This window comes from Carettochelys insculpta, chromosome 1 (genome assembly GCF_033958435.1).
Source record: "Carettochelys insculpta isolate YL-2023 chromosome 1, ASM3395843v1, whole genome shotgun sequence".
NCBI lineage: Eukaryota > Metazoa > Chordata > Testudines > Carettochelyidae > Carettochelys > Carettochelys insculpta.
The window spans coordinates 371,697,643-371,709,942 of NC_134137.1; the positions used below are offsets into that span (position 1 = coordinate 371,697,643).

General features: G+C 47.8%; 1 protein-coding gene across 3 annotated transcripts in view; it reads left to right on the forward strand.

Annotated features, from left to right (window-relative positions):
- Window positions 1-10,914, forward strand: part of PRKCQ (protein kinase C theta) — a 103,943-nt gene extending 93,029 nt beyond the window's left edge. Inside the window, exons 18-21 of one of the 3 annotated variants that reach the window (XR_012642357.1) lie at window positions 3,607-3,795; window positions 6,823-6,951; window positions 7,570-8,621; window positions 10,006-10,914. Coding sequence is in view for 1 of the 3 variants with exons in the window: in XM_074975613.1 (XP_074831714.1) it covers window positions 3,607-3,795; window positions 6,823-6,951; window positions 7,570-7,725 (474 nt within the window). In the remaining 2 variants the exon portion in view is untranslated. Of the gene's footprint in view, window positions 1-3,606; window positions 3,796-6,822; window positions 6,952-7,569 lie in introns of all 3 variants that reach the window. The other 2 variants (XR_012642358.1, XM_074975613.1) reach the window with 2 other exon arrangements.
- Window positions 10,915-12,300: the final 1,386 nt, after the last annotated feature.

Genomic DNA, 12,300 nt, shown 5'->3' on the forward strand with positions numbered 1-12,300 from the left:
TCAACAGCGCCCTTGAGCTATGCGTGGTGTGCGACATGGGGAATGAGGGTGCTTCAGCTGCTCTCAGGGGCCCTCTGGAGGTAGATGGGACTGGGGGAAGCAGAACAAGATTTACCCCAAGGCTGTTCTAATGCATATTGAGGCAGCAGTAAAGGAAGATGCAAAGGTGGTTTGAAGTCCTCTCTGCTCCCTCAAGGGGAGTGTATCAGCTAGATGGGCTGTGTATAGAGACCAGAATTTGGCTTCTGTGTGCCCTGCCTGATGTAGGCTGGTGCAGGAGTGCTGGAAAAATTGGGGGACTGCCAACCCATGCCCAAATCATGGCCCTGTCCTCTGCTCCACCTCTTTGCATGATGCTCTGCATTTGCTCCCCCCAAACCCCTGAAGCCCTGCCCTCCTCTGCTTCTGCCCTGCTCCAGGCCAGGCTCCATATTTCCTCTGAGGACCTGCTACACTCCAGGGGCCGGATTCTGATCTCAGTAGTAGCCGTGCAGTTCAGGAGCTGCTCTGTCAGAGTCATTGGAATGGTACTGGTGGCCTTGAGATCACAATCACACCCCCAGGGGGTCTTATTCAGCTTCAACGTTCTTTTAAAGAAAACTTCCTCTGATCCTAAACCAGAGCCGCTGTCTGCAAGAGATAATCTGTTCTCTGCAATTCCACAGAGTGCAAGTTGGAGAGATCAGAATGGCCAGGATAAATGTCTCTCAGCACCTTTATTTTAGACCTTCAGCTCGTGCACAGGAAAACCTTTTACCTACAAACTGAAAGAATTGGTGGAGTTTATTGATTATCTTTCAAGCCAAGCAAGAGCTGTTTTTCAGCATTTTAGTACAGCTGCCTATTGCAATTATTATTATTTGTATTGCAATAGTGCCTAGAGTTCTTCAATGAGACTGGGGCCACATAGTACTCCGTGCTATACCTGCATACTCCTATGGAGCTTATAAGCTAACTAGACAAGGCAGATGGAGGCTAGGGAGGGAAATAGACAAGGAGGTAAAGTGACTTGCCCAGGGTGACACATCAGGTCAGTAACAGAGCCAGGAATGGAACTCAGATCTCCTGACCCCCACACCAGGGCCCCATTCTTCAGACCACACTACTTCACCTCACAGTGACTGTATCTGCAATCACAGACATGTGGAGATGAGCACTGAAGAGGCGCACAATGAATTTTCCTGCCATTTCTTAACATGAGCAAGGCACAGTGAACAAAAGCTGTATGGAAAAGGGTGAGAAAGGGAGGGGTAATGTAACTAGGAATAGCTTTGTAGCTGGTAAAAGATATATCAATAAACCTAATGAAACGCCATGAAAACAGCTGGATGATCATGGACACCTGAACACATTCATTTGTTTTTAAACTTTAGTCTTGTTTTGATTTTGATTTCTCAAAATGTGAAATGCTATTGGACCATGTTGAAGACCAGAAGTTTAAACTTAAAACAGATCCTAACAGCAAGGTCAGGGTAGTTTCTCAGACCTGTTCTACCACCTTCTCACTGATATTTCCTAGCATAGCAGAATTGCTTCTTATTATTTCTTCTCTGAAGACCCTACTGCTGAAGGGGTGATAGGATGGGCAAGAGGACAAGCAGAACACAAAGTCAGGTGGCATATGGTCCCTAGGAAATAACATGCTGGTGGTGCATTTTAGAGCAGGCCCTAAGGCTGCTTTTAACTGGCTTGATGCCAGGCAAAGAGTCAGGCTATCAGAAGAGTTTCACTGCTAGCTCTGTCCCCTACCAACACATTCTCAGCTTCACGCTCTATTAACTGGATGTAGCAGAGAAATAGATCCCAAATCTACTGGTTACCTCTCCCTTACAGCCAAGCTGTGATTTAGCACACTCCCTCCTACTCAAGGTCCTATTCATAAATATATCGCTGTCTGTCTCATAGATCTGGAAGGGACCTTGAAAAGTCATCAAGTCCAGACCCCCACACTCACAGTAGGACCTATCATCCTCCCTGACATATTTTTTTTTAATTTATTTACCTCTGATCCCTAAATGGCATCCTTAAGGTTTGAGCTCATAGAGCTGGGGTTAGCTGACTAATACTCGAGCCACCCAGCTATCCCTCCGTATGAGAAGTATGCCAATTATATTATGTGCAGCTAGGCTTGCTCCTTCCTTCTACTCTTCAGCTACAGCCCCAGGCCTTCAGTTTTCTTTATAATGAAGATCATTGATGCCTTTAGAAGAAGCCAGTAGTCAGGTGGGGCTAACACCATGGCTGTTTGTACACAGGCCACTTCCTTTGGAAGTGGCATGCTAATACATGGAGCGAAAGATGCTAACAAGGCGCAGATGCAAATTCCCCATGCCTCATTAGCATAATGCCATGTGATGTGGAGTCCCGAAGACTGTTCTTCTGGACTCCAAAATGCCATGTAGAAGCATGGCCCTCAGGGGGTCTTCCAGAAAGAAGTCCTTCTTCCCAAACTGGGGCTTCTACATGTCATTTTGGAGTCCAGAAGAACGGTCTTCTGGACTCCAAGTCATGTGACATTATGCTAATAAGGTGTGGGGAATTTGCATCATGCCTCATTAGCATCTTCTGCTCCGTGTATTAGCATGCCACTTCCTAAGGAAGTGGCCGGTGTAGAAATGGCCCATATGACCTGTGTTCTACAGCACGTGATTCGCAGACCGTAGTTTGAGAAACACTGGTCTAGAATGTGAAACAATTCCAAATTCAGTTCTTTAAAATGGAGCATGGGTGAGTTAAATAAATCTCACAAACTGGGTTTTTCTTTGAACAATAGAACTCGCCAGACTGAGTTGATTTTTTTTCCTGCTGAATTTTGCAAAAGATTGTGGGTCTGGCACTATTTCTCACACTGCAGTTCAGTAGGCAGGAAAGAGCTGAGTAATTTTGGTGCACCTTTAATGGCGATCTATGTAGATATTTTTGCTGCAGTAAATTGCACTATTTTCAGGAATGCCAACGGTGCAGTAGAATTATGCTTCCTGTATAGAGCTGATCAGGCATAGATTCCAAAGATGGGTGCATATCAGTTTTGTAGCTAAGGCATGAACAGATTAAGTCATTTGCCCAAGGTCACACATAGCTCATCCATAAACCCAGGTCTTCTGACCCCGAGGCTGGTTCTCCTCCCAATGTGAGGACAATGATGTCAGTTAGTTGCCTTCACCAAATCCGTGTCCCAGATCCTCATCTGCATCCCAGCTCTTGTGGAAAAGGAGACGAGTCAAAAGGGTCTCTACATCACCTTTCTGTCCTGGTTACTGAGCAGCTAAAGAAGCCTCAGGGAGGCCCTGACTGGTACCCTGGTGTGTGTATGACCCAAAGGGAGGGTGCAGGAGGCTGGGATTAGCTGCGTTTTAGAGCTCCCCTGATCACAATGCCCAGCACTGTCCGAAGAGTTCTCTGATGAGTCTATGTCAGCCAGAGGTTGCTGAGGGAAGTCACCCAGTGGCTGGTTAGAACAGCATCATGCCTCTTTTTTGCTGCCTATACGGCTGTAGAAGAGTCCGAGTCTGACCACAAACGGGAAACCATCCAGAAGACAGACGATTAATGTCAAATGTTTTGTGTCTGCCTTTCCCACTCCCCGCCAACCTCCCTGTGCCATAGATCTTGCTGGGACAGAAATACAACACTGCAGTTGACTGGTGGTCCTTTGGTGTCCTTCTGTATGAGATGCTGATTGGCCAGTCACCTTTCCATGGCCAAGATGAAGAGGAGCTTTTCCAGTCCATCCGCATGGATACTCCGTTCTACCCTCGCTGGCTCAACAAGGATGCAAAAGACATCCTAGTGAAGGTAGGAAGACATGGCCCTCCCAAGGTTACAGGTCTAATACTATTTGCCTACATGCTAATCTCTTGCCTTGATTTTTGCATATCCTCACTGGCATGCAGAGAGTACAATGGTGAGAAATAGTTCTGGTTATATACCCTGTTTTGTTTGGGGATCTCAGAGCACACTGGGCCTCTGAGTTTTAAAGCCTACGCTGATCTCCACATTCTCTTCTGCCCACACTATGGTCTCCTATTAGTCTGCCTGGTTTGGAGTCAGGGAAGGGCCATGTTATTTATGTCAGTAAAGTCACATGGTAATTGACCATGCTTGATCAATAATAATAATGAAGAAAGAGGATTCTGTGTTCGTTGTGTGTACAGCACCTAGCACAGCAGGATGCAAGCCTCTAGGAACCACCATAATAAGAATAATAAAGTACCAGCATGCAAGCTAAAGCAATGCACAATGTCTCAGAGGGGCAGCCATGTTAGTCTGTTTCAGTAAAACCAACAAGGAGTCCACTGGCATTTAGAGATTAACAAATGTATTAGGGTGTTAGAGCATAAGCTTTTGTAAGATACAGCTCACTTCCTCCAATGCAGAAGAAGAAACAGGGATACCGAGACTGAAGTGTGACATCAGTGCTAGTTCTTTTTTGAAACCTGTTCAAGTCCTGGTCTTCACACCCCCCTCTGGCAGGAAGTTCCACAGGCCGACCGTGCACTGCTTGAAGAAAATCTTCCTTTGGATGGTTTTAAACCTGCTACCCATTAATTTCATTTGGTGACCACTAGGTCTTACGTTATGGGAATAAATAACTTTTCCTTATTCACTTTTCCATATGTAGTACCTAGAGGCACTGAGACCTCATCTGGGGTGAGTGAAGTCCCTGCTCTACAGCCTAGGCTGAGAGCCAGCTGCTCATTAGCTCATGTGGTAGAGTGCAGAGCTTTAGACCCTCTGCTCACAAGTTCTATCCCTGGGTCTGTTGGCATCACGCATACCTCCCATGATTTTATAGACCTCTATCATATCCCCCATGAGTCTCCACTTTTCCAAACCCCTAATCAGTTTTGATGCCCTTTTCTGAACCTTTTCTAATGCCAATATATCGTTTTGGGATCAGGCAACCACATCTGTACGCAGTATTCAAGATATGGGCACACCATGGATTTGTATAGAAGCAATTGTCCTGTTCACTAGGGGGATGTCAATAGAGAGCTTCCAAAGGTTCTCATGAAAACCTACCAAAAAAGACGCAGCCCGCTATAGCCAGTAGGCTGGCAGGATTGCAGGAGTCAAGGAGAAATGGACCTTCAACTTAGAATTTGCTAACCTAATGACATGTCCTTTTAGAAGCCAGGAGGGGAGTGTTTCTCTCATTCTAACCGGAAACTCCAGCCTGGACCCCAGAAACCATTCCCAATGAAAGTTTCATCTACCATGATACAGGTTGGACCTCCCTGGTCTGGCACCCTTGGGACCAGACTGGTCCCCAGGGAGGGAATTTGCTGGACTGAGATTGTCCCCTGCTGCCAGCCATTCATCATTCCAGCCCTGGCCACTGGCCCCTTCTGGGCTGCCCTGGCCCCAGCTCCCAGCTCCCAGCTCTGCAGCAGGCTGCCCCAGCTCACCGCCCCCGCCCCATGGTGTCCCCAGATCCCAGCCCTCCGATAGCTGCTGCTCCTGGGCTGTGGCTCCCCAGCACCCCAGGCCACATAGCTCCCTCACTGCTTCACCCACTGCTGCCAGGCCACCGCTCCCAGCCATGGCTCCCCAGCCCCCCTCTGTCCGTGGGGCTCTCTGGTCCTGCCGGACCATGGATGTTGCCAGACTAGAGAGTACCAGAATTCAGAGGCACAACCTGTATGTCCTGGTTGCTCTGATACCTTGTGGCCAATACAGCATTACTCCCATGGAAAAACTCTTTTTTTTTTGTCTGATTGGCATTTTCTAGTGAAAACACATTTTGCCCCAATGCTCCTGACCAGCTCTCCTTGCCATGCCATTTAGGTGCCTGCAGAAGAGCTCGTCTTTTTGGACAATCTGTGTCAAAGGCACTCCGTCCTTTTCTAGAGCTGGAAGAGTCATCTGTCTTTCCATCTGATCTGGATAAACAAGGGGACTCATGGTTAGGGAGGGTGTGGCAAAAATTTTCTAACAGTGCAGAGCCAACAGTGCCCGAATTGTAACCATGCCCCTGTGCTGCCCCTTTGCTCTCTCCTCCATGAGTCATCCTTAAAGCCAGTCAACACTGGGAAAGCCCGGGCCCCCGAGTGCCTCTGTTCTCGTGCCGTGGTGTCACAGTAACAGTTCTGACAGAAGGGAACAGAGCACACAGGGTGATTTCTCAGTAGCTTTGCCACATCACAGCAGCCTTTCTGACTCAGAGAGCTCCACAGCGTGAGTCCGGAGGATGGGAATGTTTGGTAAAAAATTAATTTGGGAATATTCCAGTGTTCAGGGCTTAATTTTTTCCAAGACTGATGGGTCAGACTTAGTTACAAAGTGTTCAGCCTCATGTAACACTGACAGACCCCAGCTCTCAGGTTCAAACCTGAAGGTGTCAGGAGCTTAGTGTGAGAGTTTCTACTGTCTGACCTAACTCCATGTAGCCCTTAGCTAAGGCTGTAAAACACAGTCATTAATCTCTTTCGAAGTGGTCTTTGTGCCACTCGATGGGACTCAGAACACAACACACAGGCAGTTGTACACATTTAATTGCACCAGCATTTGTGCAGGCAAACAGGTGCAGTAATTGTGCATCTCAGCACCTATTTTGCATACACGATTTGCTTGTGCAGCTGCGTGTTTTGAGGGCACAGCTTAGCGGCTGGTAATGAAATATTGGCCTCATATATCAAACAGAAATAAGGAGGACAAGAGAAGATGATCCAGCTTCTGGCGTGGCCTATGGGGCCAGCAATCAGCACCACTTTGCCTGCCAAGGTCACCATTTGACTGTGTAAAAGAGTTCCTGTGGGAGACACCTACCATGGCTACGTGTGTGCAGTAGAATAAAGGGCTCTTCTGTCTGCTACCTTCCAGCTTTTCGTGAGGGAACCTGAGAGGAGGCTGGGAGTGAAGGGAAGCATCCGCCAGCACGCCTTTTTCCAGGAGATAAGCTGGGAGGCTCTAGAAGAACGGGCAATAGAGCCACCATTCAAACCCAGAGTGGTAAGGACTCTTCTTAGATTAAATACTTTTCTTACCACATTCTTCTACTCCTAAGGCCGGTGTTCTCCCTACCAGCACTGAAGTGGGTACCAGCTACCACAGGTGGTGGGCAATGTTCCCTCCACATTTTTCCATCCATGGGCAGAATAAATTTTATTATGTGCACCAAGGCATGTTCTGATGTGCACTGCCAGTAGACACACATTCTGCCTGCTGTGGGTGCTCTGCTAATCAGCTGGGCAGCACCTGAATGTCTCCAGGCAGCTGCCCAAGCACTCAGCTTACAAGGAACACTGGTGCTGGGTAATGTGTATAAAGGAAGACATTGCCTTCCATAAAGACCCAGGAGGCCCCACCCATCTAATCAGATCATCCTGACCCCTGATGTAGATGTGGCTAGATCAATGGAAGGATTCTTTGGTCAAGATAGCTGTTGCCTATGACAGAAGGGGATTAACTACATCCGTTCCCAAGCTCCTTCCATCACCATGGAATTCTCCACGCTATGCTGCCCTTACCTACCAAAGTTATGGCTGCCTTGAGTATCGTTAGATTAAAGGCAAATGCTTTGGAATGAAATAATTGACAGTTTTGTTCTTTTCTGCTTCCTTCTTGAAGAGATCCTCGAGTGACTGTAGCAACTTTGACAAGGAATTTCTCAGTGAAAAACCTAGACTGTCCTGCGCAGACAGAGCGCTGATTAACAGCATGGATCAGAATATGTTCAGCAACTTTTCATTTGTGAACCCTAAAATGGAGAGGATGTTATCCTGAGATCCGCCCTCCTCAGCACCTTCCTTGCTGAAAGGAATTCTCTGAACTGCTTCAAGTAACACTGCTATCAACTGAAAACTAAAAACGGCTAATGAACAGAAGCACTCACCAGCGAAAGCTCATAACATGTTGTGGGTTTCCATGTGGTTGTATCCTATAGCGGAAGCCAAACGTACTTCACTAAAACATGCTGGTCTCTCTTGGTCATACTCTCTCTTTTCTGATGCTCTTGAATTTAAAGGCAGTAGAAAAGGCGGAGGTACAAAGCTATTCATCTAATTCACACACGTAGCCAGCGCTCCAACGAGACACCTCATATCAGCCCTATTGCGGTTCAGATTTGTTACTCCGGTGTCCAATCCTGGATTTCTTACTCAGGTAAAATTTCCATTCAGGAGCAGGTTGTGTGTTCAAGAGTTGGGACCTCCTAGAAGGCTACCTTTCCAGGTGAGCCTCTTGGCAGCCTCCACCTTGGCACCTGCAAGATTGCATGCACGCACACAGACTGGCCTACCCACTTTAAAAACACCTTTAGCAATGCAAGTGTTAGAATTTGCCCACACAAGTAACCTTCGTACATGTGGATTTTGCACATGCAAATGCTGAACCTTGCATGCACCCGCCCGTTAGCTTTGCTTAGATGTGCTTATTGGTATTTACAGCTGCTCAGGCCGGTGTCATGGAAATGTGATTTTCAAACCACAGCCTAAAACTCAAGCTCCTGGTCCGTGCAATGAGGCTCAGCTATGCGCTTTGTTGATCCTCTCTGCCTGGGTGTGTCTGTGCTGGAAGCTGGAGGTGCGGGGTCGCGGCTGGAGGAGACAGACGCACACTGTGGTGGCGTGAGCATCGGAAGGGTCAAGCTGCCCCAGGTGCATGCCTGGCATCTCGGACGGGTACGTACTCAAGGAGTCCCCCACCCTAGTCTGCTGGAGCACTGCATCCACACAGGGAGGCCAGAAAGGTAATGCCAGGAGACCCCCACCCCGCAAGCACTTTTCACTGGTCATAAGGGAGAGCGCTGGGGGAAGGGAGAAGAACGAGCGGGGCAGGAAGTTAGGGGGAAGAGGTGGCACGGGAGCAGGGTCTGAGGGAGAGGGAGTGGTGTGGCAGACCCATGGTTCAGACACCACTGGCCACCCCCACTTTTAGGGTGCTTCCATTGCCCCTGCATCTACTCTCTCTGTTTAGTTTGCTACAGGCTGAACCACTGAAATCCGGGACTCTGGTCCTGCTGGACCTAAGAGCCCCACAGCCAGGAGTGGGGGCCACCTGGGAGTCCGGCAGTCAGGAGCCCCAGACGGGCCAGGACAGCTGCCACCTTGTCAGTGGTGAGGGAGTCGTGGGAGCTGCTGGGGAGCTGGGGAGTCCCACCAGGCTAGCAGCAGTGAAGCCAGCAGCAGCTGGGAAATCAGCAGTGACTGGGGAGCGGCTTCTGGAAGCCCTGGCCAGGGCTAGGCCACCAGCGGGAGAGCCCTGGCCAGGACAATGGCTGGGGAGGCCAGGACTGAGAAGCTACAGCCAGGCTGGCAACAGGGAGGCCAGCAAGTGGGAGTCCTGCTGGACCAGGAGTGGAGCCCAGTGGTGAGGGCTGGTGGCTGGAAGCAGGCTCACAACCAGCAGGGGGAGAATTTACATCCTCTGTTCCACCAAACACCCTAGTTCAGGATCACCCATGTCCCAAGGGTGCCAGACCAGGAAGGTCCAATCCATAACTTTATCCGAACTAGCATGGATCTATCAGGAGGACCAACAGACTCACTTTGCCCCTGGGTAAGGGGGGGCGTGGCTTTATGCTCCCCAGAGGGATGGGGCTTTGGGCAGAAGGGGCGGGGCTGGGAGCAGCCAGCCCCAGGGTCACCCTAAGCACACCACGTCATGGCCCCCATCCCTCAGGTTGATTTAAGAAGCCCAATGCTCCAGCTACCACCTCCGCAGTAGCAGTGGGGGCAGCCAAGAGCCTGGGCCCTTTTGAATTGCTGGGCCCCAGGGCAGATGCCCCCGCCCCTCCTCAGTGGGCCTGGGATCTGTCTCCTTGAGCTGCTACTCACACCCCCAGTTTTAAGTGTAGATACAGCCTATGGGTTGTCATTCACAAGGGACTTCCTAAACTGGCCCAGCATCTGCTACATTCAGAGTAAAATCTGGCTTGGCTTCTCTTTGGGAGAGTCTGGTTTCCTAACACCTGGGCAGGAAAATGGGGAGAGTCTGCCCAACACATTATTTAAGGATTTTAAGATTGAGCCTCCAGTCACAGCACTGTCGACATTTACTTGAAAGGTCATATTCAGTATGCTGAAAGCCTGAACAACTCAATACTGCTATAAACGACGCTGCCTCTCCTCTTCGGTATTCAGCAAGGACCTGAATCAAGGTACAAAATTGCACATGACACTCTAAAAATGAGACAATACGTTGCATGATACGGCAATTATTTTCTTTTAACTGTTGATAACAAGTTGCTGGCCTATTATGTTCTGTTTCAGTGTTTGCGGGAATGTAGACAGGCAAAAAATATTGTAGCAGTAATGAGATTTTAGTGGAAATCCTTTACAATAAATGTACACTGTCTTCTGAGATTTGTGAAACCATCATCCTATTTATTCAGGTACTGTTCTAGAGATAGAAGTGGAAAGATCTAATGCCTCTAAGTTTACTGCTTTTCACTGATAATCTAATGGAAATATTTAGTCTGGTTATTATGTCAAAGCAGAAATAAAGAGCTGCATTGCCTCTAACTCTGTTGACTTCAGTGGAGCTATTTTGGTTTATTCCCACTGAGGATCTGAATGAGTATTTAGAGATTTCCAAGGGCAATGTAATCTTCGTGACTCACTACAGTTAAAACTGTCAGGCTTGCTCTCTGTATACCACTTTCTGGATACCTGTGTCAATGACCAGGGTCCCATGTGAGGGAAGGGACACTCACCATACTCCAGGGATGGACAACAGTATGGAAATCAAAGACTGAAAAGAAAAACACCCTGTTGGTACCAAATATAAAAAAAAGAAAAATACAACCCAGTAATGTGAGTCGAATGCCTCTTGAGGAGTCATTTTTGTGCTTTATGTAATGTAGAGAAAATCTGTGCATACTATTTGCATCTGTCATCATGTGTAATTAGAATCATTAATGTGATTTTTAAATGCCAGTGCTGTTTGTACAGTTTAATAAAAAGTTATGTATGATTGGCAAATGCGTGTGAATGTGATGAAAGGGGAACAAAGGAAGGAGACATTCCAAAAAGCCATTACAGTTGTGATGTGCGCCTTGCTGTGTGTTCTTTGGGGCACTTCAACTAGGAAGTAAGGAACCAAAGTCCAGAAATGTTTGGATATGAAAAACTGTGCTGCAGATTAATGTCTGTTTCTGCACAAGAGCAACTCTAAATAAAACTTGTGCATTTGATGAAGCGGGTCTTTGCCCACAAAAACTTATGCTCCAAAATATCTGTTAGTCTATAAGGTGCCACAGGACTTCTTGTTGTTCTAAATAAAACCAACTTGTCCCCTCACGGAGGAGCATGTGCCTCCTGCTGAGGTCAACAGAAGGATTTGTTTGTGCATCATGGGGCCAGATCCTCAGCAGGGCTGGATCTACATGTGCCCCTTCCTTTCGAAAGGGGCATGTTAATGAGCAGGTTCAAAATATGCTAATGAGGTGCTGCAATGAATATGCAGCACCTCATTAGCATAATGGTGGCCATGGCGATTCAAAAGTGTGGCTTTTGGAATCACGCTGCACCCGTGGAGACGGGACGTTCTGAAAGGAACCCACCTCCCAGTTTTCAAAAGCCCTTCTTCCTATCTGGTGAGCAGAACGGCTTTCAAAAACTGGCGGGGGGGGTCCTTTCAGAAGGTCCCATCCCTACGGGCAGCACGCAATTCAGAAAGCTGCACTTTCAAATCAGCGCGGCTGCCATTATGCTAATGAAGCGCTGCATATTCATTGCAGTGCCTCATTAGCATATTTCAAACCTGCTCATTTACATGCCCCTTTCGAAAGGAAGGGGCACGTGTAGTCCCAGCCCAGGTGTGTCATCTTTGCTCCATGGAAGTTGATGAAGCTGTGCCACTTTGCACCAGCTAAGCATCAAGCCCTTAGTGTCTAAGGCTATGTGAACACTAGCCTGGAAGATCAACCCACTCTGATTTGATCTTCCAGGGTTCAGTTTTGCGCATCTAGTGGGGATGTGCAAAGTCGAGCTCTCCTTGCAAGATGCGAGGAGTAAGGAAAGTCAATGGGAGAAAATTTCCCATCAACCTCGCTCAGTATGGACAGCTAAGTAAGCCAAGCACAGATAGGTCGATTCTAGCTATGTATTTGCCATAGCTGGAATTGCGTATCTGCGTTCAACTTACTTTGCCTAGTGTAGGCATAGCCGAAGAAAAAAATGGTATTGTAAGAAAAAAAAAGGGGTTAAAGAAAAGAGACACATTTTTCTCTAGTGATGAGGGTGTTGGGTGGGAATAGCAGAGCGGTGTAATATCCACCCTAGTATTCCAAATAAACTTATGAAAGCCTAAAGCTAGGTACTCAGTATGTTATTTTAAAAAGCACTCAGCATTGGCTTA